Raw genomic sequence first — 13,584 nt, 5'->3', positions numbered from 1 at the left:
CAGCCAGAGAGCGTTTCATATACAACACATTCTACATTATCAGCCACAGGGGGTTTCATATAGAACACATTCCATATACCAGCCACAAAGGATTTCATATTGACCACATTCCATAAATCAGCCACCAAGCCCAAAGACGTGTCTCCAACAAGTTAGTGTTCTTCACCCTTACAGCCATGGCATGAGAAGGTGAAACTGGAAGGACATTGGCCCTGAAGTGAAGAACCTCCAACTCCTCATCATTTCCCCTTTGACAGTAGCACCAGCCCCTCAGTGCTGCTGGCCCAATGCAGCTCTTCCCCGTGGTTCAGCTGCTAGAAGGTGTGCAGCAGCTCACTGGGCTGCCAGAGCTGTCAGGGTGCTTCAGCTCCTGTGGATCTTGAGTCTGGCAACATCCATTTTACAGCATTAAAAAAGGGCAAACAACTTTCTTAAGCTTTATTTACATGAAACATATGTTGGTGGTAAATTAGTTACATTTGTAAGTGTGCTAGGCCCTTTAACCCATGACCTTCATTTTTCCACCTAAGTGGGGGGGGGGTGGAGAAATAAAATACACAAACGACTAATCTCTTTCACAATTCACTGTCAGCATGAGTACAGGAGAACTGGATATTTTTTTTCTTCTTTTGTCATACCAGGCTTCCAGTTTCCACTTAGATAAATTCAGATAGGCTCAAAAGAATAAATATCTATACAAATATATTTTCTCTGTCTACTTTAAGGCAGCATGCTTTTAACTTACATTTTTAATATTTGTTAATGACAGCCAAATGTATCAGATAATGTACCCCTCTTAATGTCTATACAAAAGCAAGGCCTTACTCATGCACCAATAATTAAACGCTACCCATGATGTAACACTACCCAGCAAAAGTGAAAGGTTGCGTGTGAATCTGTCTAACTTGGACAGGTTTGGGAGTAGCCATGGCCACTGTGAGCTCTGCAGACATGTTGAACAAGCACATGCACCACACATGCTCCATAGAATTCAATACACAGCAGGAACTCTGGTATCCAGAGTCCACTTCCTATAACCTGATATAATCCCTAGCAGGATATATACATATTGTTCTAAGCCTTGATTGATGGATACAACTGAATACATAGCATGACTTAAGACATTAGAAATATTCCCTTTGTCCTCGTTCTGGTAATGGAGCCTATTTGTTCCATTTAACAAATTTGAAAAACAAACATAGATACCCCTAATATACAGTATCACAGAACACACATAGGTCTACTTACAAAAGCATAAATATATAAATATGTGTGTTATACAAAAATAAATATTTTCAGGTCCTTTGTGAGTCTTATCCATCAGTGTCCAGTCTCTCTCTCTGCTGCAGCTGTGCATCCATTTGAAAGCTGTGTAATTCTTGCTGCAGTGCATCGTGGGAGGGGTCTTCCAAAAGTGACATGATATTGGAATGTTGACCTTCGTTCACTGGAGGTAAAAGGCCACCACAGAGAGAATCTATAAAGAAGAAGTTTCTTTTAACAGACATGCATTCAATATGGGAATTCAGAAAGCTTTTGGAAAAGGCAGACTGGTACCTGCGATGACACTGCCCTCCCCAGCTATAGGTATACGGATACATGGGTCAACATCTGCTGGGTCCCCACAGCACTTTGACTGGTCTGAGACTGGGAGGAGCTGCTGGGTGGAGTCATCAGGCTGGCAGAAGTTCTCACCCTGATTCTCAGGTGTGCTGGAGGAGAAAAATGTACAAGACAAAAGCATGTATGCAACACAAATATACAAAACACTTTAAATTCATAAAGGGGATTAACAAAGTGAATGACAAATTATTTAGGTTGAGTTCTGTAAGTAGAACAAGGGGACAGAAATGGAAATTAGCAAAAGGTAAATTCCGTACAGAAAATTTTTCATGCAGAGAATAGTCAATGTGTGGAACAGGTCATGGTGCACAGGCAGAAACTCCGGGGATTTTCAAGATACAGTTTTAGATTGTATCTAGTCTGTAGGCTGGGCTGAATGGCCTGTTCTCATCATTAGCTTATGCTATTGCGGCACCCAGTGGTCAAAGAGCAAAATGCAATGGACATATCATTTATATTCACAAATGTGTATGACAATTAATTATGGCACGTAAGCTGCATACTGACATTGAAAAGTAACATCAGTCCTCTAGCAACTACATTTAATGAAGTCACTGAAAATCTTCCATAAAGGCAGAGCACACTGACCTGCTGTAGCCATAGAGCTCCGAGATTCTATCTGACACAGCCGTCTGAGGGAGCGACGAATCGCATTCCATCTCACGTTCCTCCTGCAGCAAGAAGTGTTATTGCAACAGGCATGAGAACTTTCAGATCTTAAAAATTACGGACTTGCACAACTATGCATAAAGAGGAACAGAACAAAACACTCATGCACAGAAACACACAGCACATGCACAATAATTTAAGGATACATTTTATAGCACTGTAGGGGCCACCTACACCAGAGACCACAGATCAATCAATATAACTGTCAGGACATTGTACAGTACAATCTTGCAACCTTTTTATGGAGAACAAAATAAAATAACCCATAACACCCCTTCGACCGGATTTATGAAGCCACAACCTTGGACCTCCTTAGAAAAGCATTAATAAAAATGATTGTTATGATCATCAGGTCACGTGCTGTGTACGAGCATTTTGGATATACATCAGGATTCCCTTCGTGTTCCCTTGCCTTATATTAGTCTAGTTACATTATTTAGATTTTATTTTTGTACGTTTCTGCTTTTTTATATAACATGGTGTTCTTTGTCTTGTCTTGTGAATAAAATGTTTACATTTTTAACATCAAGCTGCATATCCATGGTCATTGCCAACTGTCATATAATGATATTATATCATGATAAACTCTTTTCCCCTTTTCAGTGCATCCAAAGTTTGTGGTTCGCTTACACAATGACCAGGGTGAGCATCGCTGCAAGAGCCAATCACTGTATTGACCACATATGTGATTTTGGAGTAACATTGTTAATTGGTTAGTCACTGGGCATTTTGATAGTTTCACCAGCTGGATGTGCAGCTGCTCTAGAATAGCTTTTAGAGTCAGTGTCCAGATGGATCCTACTGTGCAATAGAGAGCCCGTGTTACAGGATATTCATATTGTCTGTCTCACTAACCAGAGTAAACCTTAGTTAGGGCTCTCCAGGATAGCTGTTAGTTTTGGTACCTGGGTCTACATATTTCACAGGGTATAGTCATTCCTTCTGAGCGCAGAAACATGAATTGTAAGATTCCTGGATGTGCAGGACAATTACCTCCTAGGATAGAGAGTATTCATGTCACAACATTTAACTAAATGCATGGCAGCATTAAATAAAGTACAGTCTTGCTACCAATTGTTTCATATAAGTACACCCAGTCAATGCACATACGTGCTAAACCATATTTACACAAACATCCAGGTTACAGGTCTTGATTTTGATTTTGAATTAATGGGGTCTCCCCCTTGGACAAAATCTACTTCCTTACAATAACACACACACTCATGAATTGAGGCTCACCTGGGGGATGTGGGGCTGGCAGTATGCATGGTGTTTGCTGTTGGGGGGGTGCTCTGTATGAGGCTCAGGCAGACCCTGTAGGGGAACCATGGTGTACTGGCAGGCCGAAACAGGAGCTGCCACAACTGGGAAGCACAGGATCGCCGTTTGCTCTGAAAAATACCAATAAACATGAACTTCCTGCACCTGCTCCCCAGCTTCAGAAAAGCCTACACCTGCTCCCCTAACTCCAGCAGAACATACACCTGCTGCCAAAGCTTTCATTGAGAAATGTCTCTGTTACTGTCCTGGCTATGCATACAATGTTGCTTATGAATCATTTCCAATGGGTGGAATCTTTCAGAGACAGAAGCATATAGACATATACACTTCTATATATGCACGTACATTTTCTTGTATATTCCCTCTGAACAAATGAAAATGCAATGTGAAACGAACAGAGTTCCAAAACTTGGTGAACTAAAAAAAAAAAAAAAAAAAAAAATGTAAAATCAAGGCCTCTGAAACTCACTCTGTTTGGCCCAGGCCCGCCACAGGCAGAAGGGGATGAAAGCCACAATGACGAAGACAATGGCCCCGAGGACCACACCCACAATCAGGTAGGGTAGGTCACTGGGACGTGGCACTGGGCCACCCGGGGGTACTGGTGCTAGCGAGGCAGTCTCAGGGGGCGAAGGACGTGGGTTTCTTCTAGCTTTGGTCTCCAGGATGACCACATTCCCAAACTCGCTTTCCCCACCCTCGTTAAAGCACTGCATCTTGATGTCGTACGCCGTCTCAGGTTGCAGGTCAGTGATAGAATGCCAGTAACGGTCACCTAGGGAGAGCAGCATGTTAGAGTGCTGTTTTGACATACAAACATTAGGCCTCTGTATGTCTTTCTCTCTCTTTCACACACAGAATTGTGTGTGAAAGTCACACTCACCCTCCACCACGTCCTTCTTGTAGTCACTGTCGTTATCACTGTCAGTGGGCCGGTAAAAGATGTAGAAACCGTAGATGGGTGTGTTGTTATTGACAGGTGTGTACTGAGGGAGAAAGCGAGATATCTATGTAAGATTACATAAAAAGGCATATGTATTTTCAACATCTACACACACAAGCCAATGTGTACTTGGATGCAATCACACATAAACATGTACGAACACATACAGAGCAGGCCAAAGTTATTAGAGCACCTGTAGTTAAGAAGAAAAAAAACTAGGTAGAGAAGAATACAAACCCATACAAAGAGTACAAACATTGAGTTAATTGAGTGAAATCTTATCGACCTTTAGTTTTTTAAAACCCCAGGCAGCCAAATACCTATAGCCTGCAGTGCAAGTAAAACGGGCACTAAAGTTGCAAAAAATATGGTTGAGTGGAAGAAGAGTTAGGCGGGACCAAGTAAACATTATGGCAAAAAGGTTATTCCCAGTGAGAAATTGCGAAGAAGCATAAGATTTCCAGGTGAAGTTGCCGTTTCACTGTAGTCAGGCGAACTGTTTTCTCTCTAGCTGCATTGGGTTCTTCCAGTAGATGTGGTGCAATTTTACAATGGTTTCTTTTGCTGGACACCACAAGATATTTGTCTACTGCCTCTTGATCTTCCTGGTCGCCATCTATTTACATTACTGCTCATCATCTGTACCCTTCTGAGTGTACTGAACACTGCACCTGGAAATCTTAAGCTTCTTTGCCATTTCTCATGGTGAATAACACTGCTACAATATGTTAACTTAGCCCCGAACATCTAACGCTAATGCTGCCTTCTTTGCCATATTTCTTGCAGCTCTAGTGCCTATTTTACTTACACTATAGGCCAATGGTATTAGGCTTTAAAAGCTTTAGGTAGGTAAGACTTCACTCAATGAACTCCCCCTCCACCTCCCTCCCTTCCCCCATTTGCAAAACTATTAGATAGATTTCCCATAATATGTTTAATTGCAATTAAAGCCAAAGGATGATATTTTGAGGAAAGTCGTGTCTGAGATTATTTTAAGTAAACTCATCTTTTTGTGTTATTGTACGTAAAAATAAAAATAAAATGTTTATATTTTGGTTTATTATTCAATAAAAGCACATACATTAACTGGATTCTTCTCTAAGGTTTTTTTTTCTTTTTTACTTTTGGTCTGAACTGTAAATGGATACACCCCCCTCCATTTCTTTACCGTCCACTTCAGGATTACAGTCGTCTCATTGATAGCTTCGTTGTAGGTGATGTAGGGGCCATTGACAGGCCGTTCTGGGTTTGGATGGCCACTACCCACCACAGTGTATGCCTTAGAAGGGGCACTAGGGGGGCTCTCCCCCAAAACATTCACTGCTCGCACCCGAAACTTATATGATGTTCCTACAGGGAAAGATTGCAATAACAACTTAGGATTTAGAACAAGAACAGGTCAATAACTGGCAGAAGTAGCTGATGGGGATAATGGCGGTGATGAAGTTTATCATAATGGTGAATCTGATTTAGGTGAAGGTTATGATAACAATGGTAGCAGTATGCCGATTTAAAGAAAAGTATTGTAAAAATGACAACATGTTACTAGAAATTAGGATAATGATGATAGCAGCAGTGAAACTGAATATGCTGTTGATTAAGGAGATGGTGGTGGTGGTGGTGAAGGCTCACCTTTCTCCAGGCCAGTGATCTCTACAGACAGGCGGGAGGGGGGTATGTTTGCAACAGCAATGCTCCATTCTCCACCCCCCTTCCCCAAGCGTCTCATTTCCACACGGAAGGACTGGATTGGGAACCCTCTGTTGCCCCTTGGGATCCAAGTCACATATGCAGAGGTCTCTGTAGCCATGGAGATGGTGGGGCGGTCTGGAGCTTCAGGGGCTGAAAATGCATGCACACACACACACACACACACAAACACACACACAGTTACACATGGTGTGTATGTCCAGTGTAAAGAGAGAGACAGACTAACAGGGAGAGAGCTGTGTGTCAGTGGGGCTGAGGGAGAGGGAGGCGATGGTTTCAGGGGGGTACTCACGAGACAGGCGTGGGGATTCCACAGGTGGAGTTTTAGGAGGCTCATTCGGTCCTCCTTGCATCCTCCGCCCTGAAGAGAACCAAGAGGCAGTCAATATGCATGAAGGAGAAAACACACATGAAGGCATGTTGACAGACTGATGGAAACAGAGGTTATGGTACCTTTTCCGGTTCGGAAGGTGACCATGGCAGGTTGGCCCAGTCCTGCGCAGTTCTTGGCAGCCATCTCCACCTCATAGAGACTGGCAGGCTCCAGTTTAGTGAGGGGCAGGGTATGAAATAAGCCTGAGATGCTTCTGACTTTCCAGTCTTCTGAGGGGTCTGCTGCCTGCAGGCACAGAGAACATTGATGTGGGCGTGTGTTCATGTGTTCATGGATCTGTGTGAGACTGTGTGTGTCTGTCTGTGCATGTGTTCACCTGCGTGTCAGCAATGACTGAAAGTATTTGTACCTTTCGGTATTTGATGACATATTCCTGTACCGGTGCGCCCCCATCGTGTCTGGGTTTCCATGTGAGCTCATAGCAGTCTGCCTTTACTGTGCGTGGCTGGCTGAGGATGACAGGGGCCTCAGCAGGGGAGATCTCCCCAGAAATCCCGGAGCAGTTCTGGGGTAGCTCTGCACCGGTGGCCACAGGCTTTGGGGCCCACTCCTGCAGAACCTTATCAGGGCTGAGGGGCTGCTTTATGTCTGGAGATGGGAGCTTTGCTAGGAGTTAGAGAGAAACAGAATAGATTCAGAAAGAGGGTGTAGATTCAGAGAAACAAAATAGATTCAGAGAGAGGGTGCAGATTCAGAGGGAGGGTGCAGATTCAGAGAGAGGGTGTAGATTCAGAGATGGTGTAGATTCAGGGAGAGGGTGTAGATTCAGAGAGACAGTGCAGATTCAGAGACAGTGCAGATTCAGAGAGACGGTGCAGATTCAGGGAGAGGGTGCAGATTCAGAGAGACAGTGCAGATTCAGAGACAGTGCAGATTCAGAGAGACGGTGCAGATTCAGAGAGAGGGCGCAGATTCAGGGAGAGGGTGTAGATTCAGGGAGAGGGCGCAGATTCAGGGAGACGGCGCAGATTCAGAGAGAATGTACAGATGCAGAGGTACGGCACAGAGGCAGGGCACGGGGCATACCTGTAGGGAGAGTGACTAGGTGTGCAGTGGCCTGGGCACTGCCCACAGCATTGTGGGCCATACACTGGTACAGACCCTGGTCCTGTGGGCCCACACTAAGCACGCGCAGCACACGGGGAGATATGCGGTAACGCGGCAGTGGGCTCAGGGGCTGCGCATTGTGCAGCCACACTACAGACGGGGCAGGCTTGCCCTGCACCTGGCAGCTGAAGTGCACACTCTCCCCCCACCACGCCGACTGCTGCTGCAGTTCCATGCTCACCTGTGGGGGCTCTGGGTGGGGGGGGAGGGGGGAGGGGGGGACAACATGCAAAACATCAGCTTCACCCGATCACACCCCCAACATCAGCTCAAACTGATCCCGTTTACATGCACACAATATAGCAGAGTTCCCAGGACTTGCCAATTGGTATAGTATAATTGTGTATCATTTTTCCCCAAGCATTTCTGGTCCCCTAGCACTGACCTGTATCAACAATAAATGCTCTATGCTAGCGATCTACAAGTGGGATGATTATTTTTGATGTACTGTATTGACCCCATGCATCACTGGTTGCAGTTATAAGCACACTTTTTTGGACTGACAAATGTGCTTTTTGTAGTTCATGATTAGTACTGTGTGCATAAGACTTCAAATATGAATTACATAAATTAATGTAAACATATGTTTTTTCATCATTTATATTAGATAATATGCATAGTGAACTCCTTAAATCCTACCCCAGTCAAATTCCTTCCATAATACTAAAATTGAAACTAAAGCTGAAAATTTCAAAAATATAATTACCTTGTGTTTGTGTGTGAGAGAGAGAATGCGGGTTTGTGTGTGTGCGTGCGCGCGCGCGAGACAGTGCTAGGGTGACGTATGTGTGTGAGAGTGAGAAAGAGAGAGAGAGGGAATGCAAGTTTGTGTGTGTGTGCGCATTTGCGCGCATGTGGGTACATGAAGGAGAGTGTGTGCGTGCCATGCCCCAGTACTTGATGGTTGGCTGACTGTGGCTTGCAATTTTCAGTGAAACTAATTAAATCAGAGGGAATGAACACCAGCTGCCCAGGAACACACACAGTCACAAACGCATCTCCCTCAGCAAATCAATGACTGTCTCAAACAGAAGGCAGCTGCCTTAGAAGGAAGCACCTGAAGGCATTTTCATTATTTTCACAATTTTGCGCACATTTTGCGCATTCCTCCTGCGTGTCCCAAAGTGAAGTCATTAAAAACGGTGTCCTTCAAAGGCAGCATGATGTATCCTTCACCAGGTAGAATATCCCATAGGTCTATGCGACTACCACAGGCTTCTTCCGTCAAAATAATTGTTGAAGTAAATTTAAAAAAGCTGAAGGGGCAGTTGAACCGTGGGAGGTTGTTTACAAGTGTGAATATAGTGAGCTCAATTTGCTGGAGTTATATTAAGAAAATACATTTTAATTAATACGCTGGAATAATTTACTATGTGTAATGTTTTTCAGCCTCTGTGAGCTTCCCACGAACCAGCCACCTAACTTGCTAGTAATCATGTTACTTTTCTGAGACATCATCTGGCCTTCAAAGTGCATCCCAAGTTTTTTACCTTTTGAGGGTCCTTTTCCATGTAGGACACTACCTTCGAAGAGAGCTCACTTCTAAAAATGTAGCCGGCGAGGCAACTACCTTCCGTTTGAGATGGATTATTGACATCCTCAATAAATGTGTGAAAAAATGCTGGATAACATTCACTTTGTTCTGAAATGTTCTTCATGCTCGGGAACACGTTTTATTGTGACATCATTGCAAAGGGGGGGAAAAAAACAAACAAAACAAAATTTTTATTCTGATAAAGATGGAACCCCTGCATTTATTACTTTGTGTGCACATTCCATTGGCCAAAATAACAGCACTCTTCACTTATAATTCTGAAGAGGAATGTCCACAAGCAAGGACCAAGGATGTTGAAGGATCTGGAGAGATTTTGTATGCAGGAATTGCCTTCTGCAATTCTCCAACTGTGATCTTTTGAAAAACTTTTAACTCTCGATCATCCTCCGCACAGTGTGTGGGGAGAAAATACACTTCCTCTTCCAGGCATGTTCATCAGAGCTCCAGTTGTTTGAAACTTTATTAATGCCCATATAGTAAAAATGGGTATTTTCAGACATTTGGCTATTTTCTTAATATCCATTTCCTGATTTCTAACTTCTGTCTCATTTCATTTGTGCATTCTCTGATCTTCCTATGTTAATGGGTGGGCAAGGGAGTTAATAATTTCACCTCGAAGGGGAGAATTCTCTCATATTTTGTGGGTAAGATCAAGCTGATAAACAACTAAGAGCCTTTTTTTACTCATCTTTACTTATTGCCAAGGGTGGCAATAATTCTGGAGGGCACTGTGCAAATGTGACAATTCCATTATGCATAGCAAATCAACTTACTGTATAATTAATAACAGATCTATTTAATTAATGTCATTTTTTCCATCTCTACAAAAATTGTTCAAGTCGTCATCATCATATATGGCCCTTTCGATCTGTAGTCAGTTACATTAACCAAATGCATCCTTTCCTCATTGCTGCTATCCTTTCAACTTATATGAAGCATTGTGTGATTGACAGTCATGCATAGGCCAAATTGCCTACACAAATGATGCATTGTTATACCCTTCACCTAAAATTTTATATGCACAAATTGCAGAGTGCATCTATTTTGTTTTTTCCAATTCCCCAAATGTTTTCATTTAAGTTAGAAAGAACAGAAAAGGAGGGAGTCTTTCTCATCCCTTCTTGTTGAGCCTGCACATCACAGTAAAGGAGAAACGAGAGAGGGAGCTGGTAAAGCTTGCATCCCAGTCGCTGAGAAAGCAGACCACAGCTTGGAAATAACAATGCAGTCTTGAAATGGGAACATTGTAAGACAACTCATGCAAAGTGACATTTTTCACCCCACCCTAATTTATAGCAGTGAAAGAATATACAAAGTTTATTTAGTTGATGGCGTGTAAATTTTATCCAATAAACAATGTATTAACAGAGGATAACCAATATATTAGAAGGGATTTCCCCACCCACTTGAAAAGTTTATACACTTCTCTGCATTTCCATTGTCTTTTGAGATACTGCTAGAGATTCAGAGATGTCTTCTGGCAAGTCATGATAGAAAGAGCAATCAACTTGCAACCTGATGTCGTCATCCCAGCATGCAAGATGTGAGATACTTAAACCTGAGTTGAAAGGTACACTGATAAAGGTTAGCTGCCTTCAAGGTGAGAGAGAGTAGATCATACTACCCCCTTTGTTTATTAAACTATTTTAATGTTCCCTGTCATAGCATTTAGCCAGGGATACAATTAGTATTTTTAAATTATTTGAACACAGCCAATTTTGCTATTATCCAAAGACACCCCCCTTCCTCATTTACAAAGATCTTTCTCCTCTGCCTTTTTCTTCCAAGTCAGCATCTTTAATTCCACATTCACACCTATCTTTTTCACACACCTGTAGTTTTTGTCACATCACTTGCCTCATGCTCACTCACTCTCTGGAATAGAAGTGGGATGGAGTTCACTCACCAAACACCTGCACTTCATACAGGACATAAGCAGAGTTTGGTGCCCCCACACCATTATCTGCGCAGCAGGTGTATGTTCCTGAGTCACCCTCGCTTGCCATGTCAATCAGCAGGTTGCTGAGCAGGAAACGAGTGTTGTTATGGTAACGCAGGTCCAGCCCATCCTTGGCCCATGTGACCTGTGGGGGCGGGATCCCGCTAGCAACGCACTCCAGAACGAGCCGCTGACCCTTGGTTACCATGATGGTGCGTGATTCAGGGGGGTAGACGATCCGTGCTGCCTCAGAGGTGGAGCCTGAGGGGGAAAATGTATACTTGTAAGATACATGTATAAACTCACACACGCCTTGTCTGTGTGTGCAGACTGCTGTGATCCTGTGTTCAGTCAAACCCGTCCCTGGGTACTGTCCCATGCATTTGGTATTTACTCACGGCGTATGCGCAGCCGGTCAGTAGAGGCAGATGTTTTAACCTCCTGAGTGACAGGGTTGTAGGCGGCACACTTGTAGGTGCCCTCATCTTCCTGGGTGGCATTTATAATCTGCAGATTTCCTGAGGGCATGATGAGGTAGTTTCCTGTGAGAGAGAAAGGAGGTGCCAATCAGTCTAAAACATCAAAAATATTCTATCCTGCCGGCTTGTTAGTCTTCAGTGAAATGATCACCCAAATCAGAGGTGCAATTCTATTTATTATTTTACTCTGAAGCACGAAACTGCATGAGGGATTCCCAGCTGAAGGCATGAATTGTGTGCTCAGGTACTTTCAAAACTAGAAAACAAGCAAGACAAACATCTCTTCTTTTCTGCTCCTGAAGACATGTGAGCATTAATGTGCACACTATGGAGGGGAAGCAAGAGCTAAGGATTGGTACAGAAGCATACCTTTGGATGTCTCCAGCCACTCCTGTTTGACACTGTAGCGAACCTGTGCTTTAGGCTGGCTTTCAGGCAGGTGGCACTGGATCACTGCTGTATTCCCCTCATCCACTTCAATTTCCTGCTGATCATCCATCTCAAAATCCCGTAGTTCTGTGAATGAAAATACACGTATAAAAAAATTTCACCACACCAGAGATATAACCGGCAGGATTTTGTCTTTTACGCGCACGCATAGACAAACACAGCAGAGTTTGCATTAGCAGTCGATTGGCAGTTTTGCCCAAAGTCCGGAGAAAAAAAATAGGTCAGAGCCTAGATAATTACAATTTTGCATTCAACTTATTTTGTGTCTAAAGCACAGCAAATTTGTATTACCCTAAAACACCATACACTAGTCTGGTAGACAAAGCAAAGTCGGTGAGTGTGTGCTCAAAGACACATTTTTTTCTTGATTATTTAGCTCTGTACTCCATAATTTTTTATTTGTAATCAAACAATTCACACGTGGTTAAGGTGAAGATTACAGGGCGAGCAATATTTTGGATTGATAAATATTTGCATATCTCATATCACACCATCGAAAGGTAAGGGATTGTGGTCAAGAGGTTAATATCAGAATCGTTGGTCTTATTAACGCAAGATTCTGCATTTTTTACAGAAAAGAAGAGCCAAAATGGAGAGAAAAAATACACTGCGTTCTATAAATGCAGTTATTTGCCAGACATTTGTTATCTGCTGACCATAATATTTACACAGCCATTGTTCAGTATCATTGTTATTTGGCTAACAAAGGTAACGGCAAACAGAGAGTGAGCTGAGCGTACACAAGTTGGGAGAGCTTCAGCCTCCCAATTAATCACATAATTAGTGATGAGTAGGCTCAGCGGACCTGGTTCTAAATATGCAAACTAAACCTTTAAGAACCACTTGTGGATTATGGTTATCCTCATCTGATATCTTACAGTATGATCAAGCTTTACAGTTTAGTACTGGCACTTGGCAGTAACTTGGCAGGATAGCATACCTGCCATCCTAATTAAACAGTGTGGAATATATATTTACTAACTGGTGATAGCCATGTTAGAGTGTAGTGTAGAGTGTTTATAATTACTGGCAACAGACATGTTTAATAGTGTGGTATAGATTATACATATACTCACTGGCTGCTGTCACAGTAGCAGGCAGGCTGGCACACACTCCAGCGCTGGTGCTGGCTATGCACTGGTACCGGCCGAGTGCGAGGTTGGTGAGGTTGGGGATGAGCAAGATACCTGGCTGTACCAGCACACCCAACTTCTCTTCACGCTCGCCAAGATCTTGCCCATTCAGCCTCCAGCTTATCTTAGCAGAGGGAGGGTGGGCACTACAGCGCAGAGTCACACTGCCACCCAACTTCTGTACCACAGAGACGGGCTCCTCAAAAAAAACTGGAATATCATCTGCACAGGGACAGACACATCATACAATCGTCAAGTACAATATGCACAAATCTTCACTCACACATGACCTTTATTACCC

The 13,584-nt window shown here is 43.2% G+C and overlaps 1 protein-coding gene across 1 annotated transcript in view; it reads right to left on the bottom strand.

Moving 5' to 3' along the window:
* Positions 1 to 424: 424 nt before the first annotated feature.
* Positions 425 to 13,584, bottom strand: part of boc (BOC cell adhesion associated, oncogene regulated) — a 31,270-nt gene continuing 18,110 nt past the window's right edge. The window contains exons 3-18 of the mRNA XM_064331820.1: positions 13,227 to 13,505; positions 12,070 to 12,216; positions 11,620 to 11,763; positions 11,189 to 11,482; positions 7,647 to 7,919; positions 6,970 to 7,226; positions 6,680 to 6,845; positions 6,519 to 6,587; positions 6,149 to 6,358; positions 5,685 to 5,866; positions 4,457 to 4,559; positions 4,043 to 4,348; positions 3,532 to 3,683; positions 2,212 to 2,294; positions 1,558 to 1,712; positions 425 to 1,477 (exon numbers count right to left, since the gene is read on the bottom strand). Coding sequence (XP_064187890.1) covers positions 1,314 to 1,477; positions 1,558 to 1,712; positions 2,212 to 2,294; positions 3,532 to 3,683; positions 4,043 to 4,348; positions 4,457 to 4,559; positions 5,685 to 5,866; positions 6,149 to 6,358; positions 6,519 to 6,587; positions 6,680 to 6,845; positions 6,970 to 7,226; positions 7,647 to 7,919; positions 11,189 to 11,482; positions 11,620 to 11,763; positions 12,070 to 12,216; positions 13,227 to 13,505 — 2,984 coding nt within the window. The 3' untranslated portion in view covers positions 425 to 1,313. The remainder of the gene's footprint in view (positions 1,478 to 1,557; positions 1,713 to 2,211; positions 2,295 to 3,531; positions 3,684 to 4,042; positions 4,349 to 4,456; positions 4,560 to 5,684; positions 5,867 to 6,148; positions 6,359 to 6,518; positions 6,588 to 6,679; positions 6,846 to 6,969; positions 7,227 to 7,646; positions 7,920 to 11,188; positions 11,483 to 11,619; positions 11,764 to 12,069; positions 12,217 to 13,226; positions 13,506 to 13,584) is intronic.

Source organism: Anguilla rostrata, chromosome 4 (genome assembly GCF_018555375.3).
Source record: "Anguilla rostrata isolate EN2019 chromosome 4, ASM1855537v3, whole genome shotgun sequence".
NCBI classification, from domain to species: Eukaryota; Metazoa; Chordata; class Actinopteri; order Anguilliformes; family Anguillidae; genus Anguilla; species Anguilla rostrata.
This window is presented reverse-complemented; position numbering and strand designations above follow the sequence as displayed.